Source organism: Mauremys mutica, chromosome 12 (genome assembly GCF_020497125.1).
Source record: "Mauremys mutica isolate MM-2020 ecotype Southern chromosome 12, ASM2049712v1, whole genome shotgun sequence".
NCBI lineage: Eukaryota > Metazoa > Chordata > Testudines > Geoemydidae > Mauremys > Mauremys mutica.
This window is the reverse complement of record NC_059083.1, coordinates 7,211,353-7,223,819: the sequence shown is the minus strand read 5'-3', so window position 1 is coordinate 7,223,819 and position 12,467 is coordinate 7,211,353. Positions and strand designations below refer to the sequence as shown.

At 45.1% G+C, this 12,467-nt stretch overlaps 1 protein-coding gene across 1 annotated transcript in view; it reads right to left on the bottom strand.

Moving 5' to 3' along the window:
• Positions 1–7,859, bottom strand: part of LOC123346386 (zinc finger protein RFP-like) — a 28,354-nt gene extending 20,495 nt beyond the window's left edge. Inside the window, exons 1-3 of the mRNA XM_044983754.1 lie at positions 7,443–7,859; positions 5,557–5,652; positions 2,023–2,253 (exon numbers count right to left, since the gene is read on the bottom strand). Coding sequence (XP_044839689.1) covers positions 2,023–2,253; positions 5,557–5,652; positions 7,443–7,859 — 744 coding nt within the window. The remainder of the gene's footprint in view (positions 1–2,022; positions 2,254–5,556; positions 5,653–7,442) is intronic.
• Positions 7,860–12,467: the final 4,608 nt, after the last annotated feature.

Genomic DNA, 12,467 nt, shown 5'->3' with positions numbered 1-12,467 from the left:
TGGCAGAAAAAGTCACCACAGTCTCAGACCTTATGTATCAATTTTGGGGCCAATATTTTTCCTTTTTTGTGGTATGTATTAAGAGTGGCAAAATCAGTCTTAAAATGGAAACTCAGGTTCAATCTTATCTTTTTCCATAATTAAAGACTGGTTCCATCTTAGATCTTCTGAAGTTAGCATTTGGAACACAGGAAATGATCAACAGGATCAGACCTGAGGTCCATCTAGTTAGTATCCTGTCTCACATTAACACCACCCTATACCGAAAACCTACCGACCGCTATGCCTACCTTCATGCCTCCAGCTTCCATCTCGGGCACACCACACGATCCATTGTCTACAGCCAAGCACTGAGGTACAACTGCATCTGCTCTAAACCCTCAGACAGAGACCAACACCTACAAAATCTCCACCAAGCATTCTCAAAACTATGATACCCGCATGAGGAAATAAGGAAACAGATCAACAGAGCCAGACATGTACCCAGAAGCCTCCTACTGCACGACATATCCAAGAAAGAAAACAACAGGACTGCACTGGCCATCACATACAGTCCCCAGCTAAAACCCCTCCAACGCATCATCAGGGATCTACAATCCATCCTGGGCAATGATCCCTCACTTTCACAGGCCTTGGGTGGCAGGCCAGTCCTCGCCCACAGACAACCTGCCAACCTGAAGCATATTCTCACCAGTAACTGCACACCGCACCACAGTAATTCTAACTCAGGAACCAATCCATGCAACAAACCTCGATGCCAACTCTGCCCACATATCTACACCAGCGACATCATCACAGGACCTAACCAGAAAAGCCACACCATCACCGGTTCATTCACCTGCACGTCCACCAATGTAATATACGCCATCATATGCTAGCAATGCCTCTCTGCTATGTACATCGGCCAAAGTGGACAATCTCTACGGAAAAGGATAAACGGACAGAAATCAGATATTAGAAATGGCAATATACAAAAACCTGTAGGAGAACACTTCAACCTCCCTGTTCACACAATAGCAGATCTTAAGGTGACCATCCTGCAGCAAAAAAACTTCAGGACCCAGACTTCAAAGAGAAACTGCTGAGTTTCAGTTCATTTGCAAATTTGACACCATCAGCTCAGGATTAAACAAAGACTGTGAATGGCTTGCCAACTACAGAACCAGTTTCTCCTCCCTTGGTTTTCACATCTCAACTGCTAGAAGAGGTCCTCATCCTCCCTGATTGAACTAACCTCGTTATCTCTAGCCTGCTTCTTGCTTGCATATATATACCTGCCCCTGGAAATTTCCACTACATGCCTCCGAAGAAGTGGGAATTCACTCATGAAAGCCCATGCTCCAAAACGTCTGTTAGTCTATAAGGTGCCACAGGACTCTTCGCTGCTTTTACATATCCAGACTAACACGGCTACCCCTCTGATACTGTCTCAAGAAGTGGACAATATCAGATGCTTCAGAGGAAGGTGTAAGAAAATCTGCTCCTCACATTCTTATGCTACTCTCTAATAGCTAGAGACAGTCTGAAGCAATGAGGAATGAAGTTTAATATCAATTCACTTTTTTTGTTATTTATTATAACTCTGGATATCCATATAAATGTCCAATCACTTTTTGAGTTTTGCTAAATTCTTGGTATCAGTGACATCCTGTGGCAATGAGTTCCGTGGTCTAATTATGTGATGTGTGAAAATGTTTCTTTGGATCAGTTTTGAATTTGCCACCTTCTAATTTTATTGAATGTCCCTTCATTCTTGCATTAGGAGACAGGGAGAACAGAGTTTGGAGTTTGACATTTTTGGAAGAGTCTTCTCCCACTAGAATTCAAAAGAAGAAATTTTTTATTCATTTAGTGCTCTATCCAATGGCCATTGGAGTCAAGAAGAATATTTCCATTGACTTTAATTGGCATTTGATCAAGCCCTTAAAAAAATTTATATTTCACTCCTATACTCCAAAAGTGAAGGTGTTAGAAGACTTTCTTTCCCTGTGAAAGGTTCTGGGGTATTTCTAACTGTCTCACCTGCAGGAATTCACTCGCTGGCTGCTGGCATTTCTGCTCCATCTCACTGATCAGGTGACTGAAAGAGGATATTTCTTCAGATAGTTTGGCAACATACTTCTCCCTCCTTTTTTCAATTTCCGTATTCAGCTCTTCCAGCTGAACCAGCAGGAGTCGTGCTTGTTCCTCCAGAAACTGGCGTAGTCGCTGAAATTCTGACACAATCTTCTGCTTCTCAGTTTGTAGTTGTTTCTGAAATGAAGAGATAAACAGGGAAAGCACAGGTCAAGGCCAGGAACATGGAGTGAATCATGGGATATTTTATAAAGACTTATGTATACACATGGAAGCATGTCATTGCAACCCCATCAAATTTAACTTCTGACATTTTATCGAGTGCATACTCTATGCTCAGAAGATTTTCCAATAGATTTTCAAGAGTCCTAACTGATGTTTAGAATTGTGGTGCATGGCTAGAAAGGATTAAACATCCCACAAAATAAATAACCCACAGAAGACATGTGGGGAACATAAGAACATAAGAAAATGCCCATACTGGGTCAGACCAAAGGTCCATCCAGCCCAGTGTTCTGTCTGCTGACAGTGGCCAATGCCAGGTGCCCCAGAGGGAGTGAACCTAACAGGCAATGATCAAGTGATCTCTCTCCTGCCATCCATCTCCACCCTCTGACAAACAGAGGCTAGGGACACCATTCCTTACCCATCCTGGCTAATAGCCATTAATGGACTTAACCTCCATGAATTTATCCAGTTCTCTTTTAAACACTGTTATAGTCCTAGCCTTCACAACCTCCTTGGGTAAGGAGTTCCACAGGTTGACTGTGTGCTGTGTGAAGAAGAACTTCCTTTTATTTGTTTTAAACCTGCTGTCCATTAATTTCATTTGGTGGCCCCTAGTTTTTATATTATGGGAACAAGTAAATAACTTTTCCTTATTCACTTTCTTCACATCACTCATGATTTTATATGTCTCTATCATATCCCCCCTTAGTCTCCTCTTTTCCAAGCTCAAAAGTCCTAGCCTCTTTAACCTCTCCTCATATGGGAGATAATGTTTGAGCTTTTGTGTATTTACATATGTATGAGTAGAGTGGACAATGTAGTCAACAGTCCCTGTCTGTTCTGTATTCTGATAATTCAGAGGTCAAAAGAACATCCTATCGTGTAAATGAATTGTAAACATGGGATATCTCAGTATTCATCTCTCTTTGAAATGTACTGTGAATGGTGAGGAACAAGCAAATGGCCTTATGTTAATTCGTATAGCTAAGTACAGGTGATGGACCTCCTTCAAAGTCATCCTAATTACCTTTTGTTCCCTGAGGAACTCCAACTTAACAAAAGACATGAAATTGTATAAAAGATCCTTGGGTCCTGATTCTGTCATCTCAGATCTGCTTAGACTTCATTAGGGGAAGTTTGAGTCGCAAGACTGAGGTCCCAGTTATGCTGGTACGCCCTGAATATGAGATTTGGACATTGGACTATGACCTATGAACTGAATTCTAAAGGAACTCTTTGCACCTGCAAAGCTCCCCATCTCTGCTGTGAATCTGAACCTCAATGGATTGAACTCATCTGTATGTATATTGATCTTTTAACCATACTCTCTCTCTTTTGTTTTTTAATAAATTTTAAGAATTAGCTGTAGCGTGTATTTGGGTAAGATCTGAAACATTCGTTAACCTGGGAGGTAATGTGTCTGATCCTTTGGGGTTGGTAGAACCTTTTCTTTTATATGATGAAATAAGATTTACAGAAATTTTCATCATGTTTGACATGGGTACCTGGATGGAGGCCTGAGGCTGGATCACTTTAAGGGAACTGTGTTGTTTGGACTTCTGAGTAACCAGTAAGATAATAAAGAAGCTGTTTTTTGCTGGCTTGGTAAATCTAAGTATTGGAATATCCACCAGCTTTATGGGAATTGTCTGCCCAATTCTTTGCAGTTCATCCTAATTGAATGACCACAACTGGCTCCCCGCTAGGATCCCGGTCACAATAATATTAATTTTTCTTGCATAATTAGAGTATTCTGTGATCAGTGGCTTCTAGAAAACCAGATCCTTCTAGTAACAGGCAGGACAGCAGGTGTGGGACTCAGAACTGGACTGGCAAGGATTATTTCTGGAAAGCAAAACAGTAAAACTAATCACTAGACTTGAACTGGGGAAAAGATGTTCTCCATAAAATACACATAGACACATAGGGGCATGTTTTCTAAAACAAGTTCTAAAATTTGAGCTCCAGCATTTGCTCTCATGAGTTCTAAAAACAGTTTTCGATACATAGATTTTAAATCTTGGATTTTAATCCACACAGGGACCTTGAGCACAAATTGGGCTGCTGGGAAGATCCCTATTTGTACATGCAAATCTGAGTTTTCAGCTAATTTAGGAATGAGTGCATGTGAACCAGACAGAAGTCAACCAATTCATGCTGTTTCTGGAGCACTCTCTGGCCCCTCATACTCTGGGAGCAAGGAAATCAGACCAGATTTGGAACCCAGATCTTCTTCATGGCAATGTCTAGTAGCGATATCAATAAGTACTTGTTCCAAAGCTCACCAAAGTCAACAGGCATCTTCCCAATTACTTCAGTAGGCTATGGAGAAGGCCTTAAGTGACCAACCTCCTTGGGGGCAGCAGATTCCTGCAGCAGCTGCACTGATTGTTCTGTTGTGGTTATTTTGGTGGAAAGTAAAGTTGGCCAAAAAATTGGGGCGTGGGGTGAATTTGCAAAGAAAAAAAATTAATTGAAATTGCAAAGTTGTTTCCATTTCTCAGTGTTAAAAATGGAACTAGTTTTAATTTCTTTGAAAAATACCTTAAAATAACTTTTGAAAAAATTTACATTTTTGTTTCTCCCTTTTCCTCCCTTTTCCCCAAATGCAACAAAATAATGTTTATTCCCCCCCTTTTTTCTTTTTATTCCTTTTTTACTGTACCCCTTCAAAAGTTCTCCCATTTTCCAAAAAGCGGCAAAAATAAAAACTAAATTAAAAAAACCCCTGGAATGTATTCATTTTTCGTGTACTCACTGGCTAAAAGGAGTGAGTAAAAAGGGAAAGAAAAGGATAAAAAAATTAGAAATTTTGAAAATTTTTCAACTTTTTAAAACCAAAATTAAAATTTCAATTTGAAATGACATAAAGATGTTTGCTTCATTTTGAAATTTCCGGTCAAAAAATGAAAAATTTGTTGCAAATGATTTTTTCCCATGAAAAAAGTTGTTTTCTACTAAATCCCATTTATCTATAGGAAGTTTTTTTGGTTGAAAAATTTTGACCAGACCTAGCTGAAAGACTAAAAGAGAAACTACTGTTAAGTAAACAAATTACACTCACATTATCAGTGAAAATATTTGGATTATTAAAGCTCTTAATGCTCCATTTTCCATAAACCAGTGACAATAAATAATAGTCTTTCACAAAAGGGAACATGTTGCCCACTATTGCTCTGATGACACTCAGACTAAGCCGTGTGTTGATAATGTCCCTGTGCACATTTGCTTCTGAGTAATAACGGCACCTACCAGCAGTTCCTGGCTTTTACTTTCCCCAGTCAATTTAAATGACTGAATCTCTTCTCTCTCTTTCTTCAAAATCTCCAAACGGCTCTGAATTTGGTCCTAAAAAAAGAAAAAGTGGTTTAGTTTTGGTGCTTTTGGAGGGTTTTCACACATTTTTTATATTTTCAAGAATATTAAATACATAATAAAATGGGTGAGTGCTCTAACTACCTGGCCATATAATCATTCTCATGCTTCGTCTCTCTCTCTCTCTCTCTGGTCCAAATGACTTTTTATCCCCAGTGAAACAGTTTTGACAGAGGAGATGGAGGGAGCCTGCCCCACTCACAATATCCTATAGCCCATGGTTAGGGCACTTACCTGAGAGGTGGTTGATCCCTGTTCGAATCTCTTCTCATCAGGTGGAGGAGGGACTTGAACCAGTGTTTCCTACATATCAGGTGAGCACCCTAACCCCTGGGCTAAAGGTTAGAAGGGCAAGTCTGATCCGGGAGGTGTGCTTAGAGGCCACCTGCCAGGTCAGACCGCACACTCTAGCCAGGCAGCCAAACGTCTGTCTTCCTCCAGATTGTGAATCAGTCTGGGGCTTAAGTGAGAAATAGGCATCTGAATACCTAGAAAGAGACAGCACGGTGCATGCCCAGAGGCAGAAATATAGCGATGGTGATGGTGTAAAAGCTGGAACCAGCCAGTAAGGCCCAGAATGGCATTTTAATCAATAAAATTGTCGCAAAAACCAGTGGGTGATGTTATAGACAGTTAAGAGAACAGACTCGTAACGAATTGTGATACCCTGTTTTGGCCCAGAACCGTATTTTAAACACCAAAAAACACCTTGAGGACAATATCTTACCAATGAGAACTGATTTTAGCACCCTGTTATCAACCCATTCCAGCCCAGAACCGTTTTTTAAACACCAAATAGGACCTGGAACACACGGTTCCAAAGTGACCCAGAGGATTAAATGTATCCATCTAGCATATTACCTTGAGGACAATATTTTAGGAATGAGAACTGATTAGTACCACATGCTTATTAACCCATTTCAGCCCAGAACCACTTTCTAACACTGTCAAAAGTTGTAGAGCAGAAACTTACCAGTGAAAAATAACAGACTCGAAGGTCTCACCTCCATATTTGAGAGTGACTCTTCCCCAAAATACACAACAAATACAAAATAACATGAAAAACAGAAAAGCAGAATCAGTCACAATGATTTATGTGGTGAGTAAGACCTTCACTGTGCCCTGGAAGAGTTTGTGTGTCAGTACTGCCAGGTCCCTGAAATCTCTGTTAACTGTGGATCTTCCAGAAGTTATTGGTAGTTTTTAAGAGGTGACAATATTGAAGCCAACTACACTTGTTCATATGCCACGTTTCAGCTAGGAGACTTTTATTCTCTCCCTTCATGTGCCTTTTTGGAGGAAAATCCAGCAGTTCCTGAGGCTGCACTGACTCATGACAAGTGAAAAACACATGCACACAAGATAAGGGTTGCCAACCTTTCAGGATTAATTAAAGATTAGGTTATGAAACCTCCAGGAATATTTCCAACCAAAATTGGCAACTATATAAAAGATGTATTTATAATTTCTAGCAAAACATGTGTCTGCGGTCAGCAGCAGTTTCACTGTAATAGCTCTGTGCTATATATATATATAAATTTCAGCTCTGGGCCAATTCAGAACTGACTTTTCTGAGTCCTTATTGGTGCTAAAAATGTTTTGGGGCAGAAGTGGTTAATACCAGTCTGTTATAAGTCTGTTCTCATTGCTAAAATATTGTTCTTTTATGGTCTCTAACAGTATCCACTCTTTTTTGCAATTTTTTTTAATTAAAATGCCGTTCCTGGCCATTCTAGCTTTTACACTTTCCCATGATTTCTTACCTTGTAATCCTCGGCAGCCTCCTCTATGGGAACCACAGTGTGGTCTTTGTGATCTCGGGACAGATGGCAAACCATACACATGGGTATTTGATCATCTTGGCAGAAGACATCTAAAGCCCTTTTGTGTTTTTCACACACTCTCTCAACTTCTGGTTCTTTTGCTGACTCCAGTGTAAGTTTTCTGGAAGCTTCTACAATATTCCTTAGCTGTCTATTTGGTTTGAAGTTTCTCTGGGAGAAGGTTTTTCTGCACTCAGGACAGTAGAAGTTTGTAGTCAATGCCTCCCAGCACTGAGTGATGCAGGCTTGGCAGAAATGGTGCCCACAATCTAGACACACTGGATATTTAAAATAATCTAGACACACCGAACAAGTCAGTTCAGCTAGGAGCTGTTGTGCTGGATTTGCAGCAGCCATGGCTGCTTCTGCAGGGAAGAGACAAATTTAGTTTCATTTTCCTGTTCTCAGAAATGGGCTGATTCTAAACCTTGCACAACAAACAGGCACTTCCTGTGTTTATTGTCTCCTGTTACTCTTGAGAGTCCGGAAATACCTTGTGGTCTCAGTTGGCAAAGGGAGGCTCTACCACGAAAGACTGTGGAGTGGCAGCACCTGACGCTGTTGGTCCCTGCAATGGTGTAGCATGGCCACTCTGCAGAACAGCTGTTGGAAAAATAGCACCTGCCACATCCACACCCAGCTCTATACAGCATTTCTTCCCACCATCGCTGTGTCACTGTATTGTGGGACTCCAGAGGTACCTACAGCATCGCTCATGGCACAGCTCTCTGCAGCAGGTGGTTCTGGAAAAATTTACGAAGTATTGTGGGCTGTCAGTGGAATTCCAGCCTTTAGAAGGGGAACATCCTAGAGTCATACACCTCCCCCTACAACCCAGCAACGATGGCAGTAACAATCTTTATTTCTGCTTAACGTTTGCCCTCTGCAAATGATACAATCATTTCTAAATCCTGTCTTCCTAGCCATGTTCTCACAGGCCACCAGGTACATACAGCGGAAGAAGGAAACCAGGTGGCTGGAACACTGGTGGCAGGAGTTGCTGCCTGATTCTCACCAGCTGCAGCATGTTCATACCTTGTGCCAAGGGCTTTGCATGAGGCACAGCTGGGCTTCTTAGCCTCTAACTCCTACATCGAAGGAGTTAACATCTAACTCCTTCGATGTTCTTATTGGCAATGACCTGATGCTGTTGGTCCCTGCAATGGTGCAGCATGGCTACTCTCCAGAACAGTTGTTTGAAAAACAGCACCTGCCACATCCACATCCAGCTCTATACAGCATTTCTTCCTGCCTTTGCTGTGCCACTGTGTTGTGGGACTCCAGAGGTACCTACAGCCTAGCTCATGGCACAGCTCTCTGCAGCAGGTGGTTCTGGGAAAATTTACAAAGTACTGTGGGCTGCCAGTGCAAGGGATGATCCTAATGTCATGCCCCTCCCCCCTCACCCAATAACTGTGGCATTAATCATCTTTTTTTCTGCTTAATATTTGCCCTCTGCAGTTGATACAATAATTTCTAAATACCGTCTTCCTAGCCATGTTCTCACAGGTCATCAGGGTATATACAGATGGTCTGTGACGGAGGAAGAGGGAAAATTGGGGGCTGGAACAATGGGGGCCAGAATCACTGCCTGATTCTTACCAACTGCAGCATGAAAACATGTTGATATCTTGTGCCAAGGGCTTTGCATGAGGCACCACTGGGCTTCTTAGCCTCCAGCTAACTTTTGCAAAGTCCTGATCAGCAAAGCTATTCCCAGTGACAAAAGGCCTGGTGGATCTATGTTGCTTCTAGTGACATATGAAATCAAGTAGTTTTCACTGTGAGGGTGTTTTAACCCATTTCTCAGAAAATAACCTGCAGATTGAGACCAAGTTTTCAGACTCCAGAGCGGTCGACTTATCTGTGGGGGACAAATACTGTCATCTCTGCTTGAATATGAGCCACTGTCACTCACTAAGATAGTGGAAGTTCCTACTGCTCGTTGGGTTATAACCCGTGAGTTAGACTCTAATAAAATCCAACTGGGAGACATTGGGACCATTATCAGAAGAAATTTAGGGCAAGAAAGTGACCAATAGGCCCTTAGTAAAGACATCAGTTTTTGACAGTAAAAATCTTCTCAGTTATTGCCCAGTCTATTATCTGCTTTTTAAGGGAAAGTTCATCAAGAATTTTTTGTCAAGGCCACTCTAGTGCTAGTTGTGGGGACCAGGGCCGGCTCCAGAGCCCAGCGGGGCAAGCACCCGCCTGGGGCGGCCCTTTCCCGGGGGGGCGGCAGGCTGGGCCAGCGGACCTGCCGCAGTCATGCCTGCGGGAGGTCCACCGGAGCCCCGGGAGGACCGGACCTGCCGCAGGCATGACTGCGGAGGGGACGCTCGGCCGGCCGCTCCAGTGGATCTCCCGCAGGCAGGACTGCGGCAGCTCAACCGCAGCCGCGGGACCAGCGAACCGCCCGCAGCTGCGGGAGGTCCAGCCGAGCCGCGCGACCAGCGGACCCTCCGCAGTCATGCCCGCGGGAGGTCCGCTGCTCCCGCGGCTCGGGGGCGCCTCCTGGGCATGACTGCTTGGGGCGGCTAAATTTGTAGAGCCGCCCCTGGTGGGGACCTCAGATTTCCTTGATTCCTGTCAGTCTGGTCGTTAGCCAGTGTTTAGTACACAGACTACATTGCTAACAGACCTTCTCCAGGTCATGGGTGAAGATCAAGTCAATCATGCTGACTCTTCTACATCTGTCAGACGTCTTTGATATACTGACTATAGTGAATTGTAACTTATAGCGCTACACTTGAGTGGCTTTGTCCTTTTCTTTCCAGGAGGATCCCATAGGTTGTGCTTTGCAATTTTCTGTCTGCCCTGAGGACGTTTCCATGCAGGCTGCCAGAAGTTTCTATTCTTAAGTTAAGGAGAGAGGTCTCCAAGCTGCTCTTCCAAATTTTAAAACACTCAAGTTTCCACTTTGTGTTGGGAGGTTTCATTCTGAGGATGGAGCTAATATGATCAGTAATCATCATAGTGTGTAGCAAGAGTTCATGTGTATTATAATTCTATCTAATGGTATCGCTGCTAATCTGATGTCCAAAGTCCAGCCTATCCCTGTTCTTGGAGAAGGGTGAGTCTATAATTTATGGGAAGTTAAAAAACAGCATTAGGAAGTCCTGTGTTCTGATTGGCCATTAGACATCATGTTGTGACATACATTGCAACCACATGCAGTATCTTTGGTGACCACTGTATGACATTGATGAAAGGTTTATTTGTGATTGTATCTTACTCCATGGGGGGGGGTCCCACCAGGGCTGGCTCCAGACCCCAGCGCGGCAAGCATGCGCGTGGGGCGGCATTTGCCGGCAGGGGTGGCAGGCTGGGCCGGTGGACCTGCCGCAGTCATGCCTGCGGGAGGTCCACCGGAGCCCCGGGATGACCAGACCTGCCGCAGGCATGACTGCGGACGGTTCGCTGGTCGCGCGGCTCGGCTGGACCTCCCGCAGGCATGACTGCGGAAGCTCCACTGGAGCTGCCGGACCAGCCAACCGTCCACAGCTGCGGGAGGTCCAGCTGAGCCGCGCGACCAGCGGACCCTCCGCAGTCATGCCCGCGGGAGGTCCGCTGCTCCCGGGGCTCCGGGGCGTCTCCCGCGCATGACTGCTTGGGGCGGCCGAATATGTAGAGCCGCCCCTGGGTCCCACAAGTCCTCCAGGAACTTGAAAGGGTGTGTGGGTGGGAGAGGGATTAAGGGGAGTCACTGAATACTGTAAACAGCCCCCAGAGACGCCAACTGCTTCAGGTCTCCGCTACTGTGATAGGGCCATGTGGCCTCCCCTTTCACACACCCCACACCCTGTGCCGTCAGCAGAAAGGGGTGTCAAAGCTTTAGCTGAATGAGGGAGGCGGTGTGGGTCCAACAACTCAACCTTCTTAAAAATACTCTGCATGGGGTGATTTCATCAATGGCCCCTCATGGCAACCCATTTTTTAACACAAGCGAAGTAGCCTGGGGCTAGGGTGACCAGAGAGCAAGTGTGAAAAATCGGGACGGGGGTGGGGGGTAATAGGAGCCTATATAAGAAAAAGACCCCAAAATCGGGACTGTCCCTATAAAATCGGGACATCTGGTCACCCTACCTGGGGCAGACACGGATTGGCAGAGGAAGCATCTTCCCAGTGCTGGGCTGAGGTGGGCCTTAGCCCCCTTCACCACGGGGCCCCGCCCCCTGCTCCTCCTCTCCCCCCAAGGCCCCACCCCCGGCCAGGCCTGATAAGAGCCCAGAGGGGCCATTTCAGATTTTGGTGGGGGGGGGCAACTTTAACTGTGATTCCGGGAGCTACTTAGGCACCTGAAAACTATAAGAGGTTTTTTTGCAGATTATTACTTAGAAATTAGCTGACAGGACACTGTATCTAATTCCTATAAGGGTGGTCAATTAACTGCCATAATGCACGGCACAATTAACGCACGGCACGATTAACACATTACATTTTTTAACGTGCTTTAATCACAGACCCTCTGGGGGCGGGAGGGCAGCAGGAGCGGCTCCGAAAAACGTGTCTGGTCAGGGGCAGTAACATAAGCTGCCACCAGGGGGCGGGAGGAGAAGAGGCTACAGAGAGTGAGATAGTTCTCATCCCCGCATTTTTAAAGTAAAAACAGGACGGCCAGGGGCTCGCCGGAGTGCCCCCGCCCCGCACACTTGTGGGGCTCACCCGAACTGCCCTCCCCATGCCTCCCGGGGCTGGGACTGACACCCCTCCCACCCCGAGCCCTGTGCTGCCTGGGTTTGGGGCTTACATTCCCCCACCCACGCAACTCTGCAGTGCCCAGGGGTCAGCTCTGAAGCCAGCATCTCCCGCCAGCAGCAAATGTCCCCACTTTCCTGCTGTTGGGCAGGGGCATTGCTGCCATCAGCTGACCCCGGGCTGCAGCTGCTTCTCTCTGATCTGCCTGGCAGCCGAGACAAATGCCCAGTTTGGCGAAGAAGGAGGGACGGCCGGGACAGAGCTGGA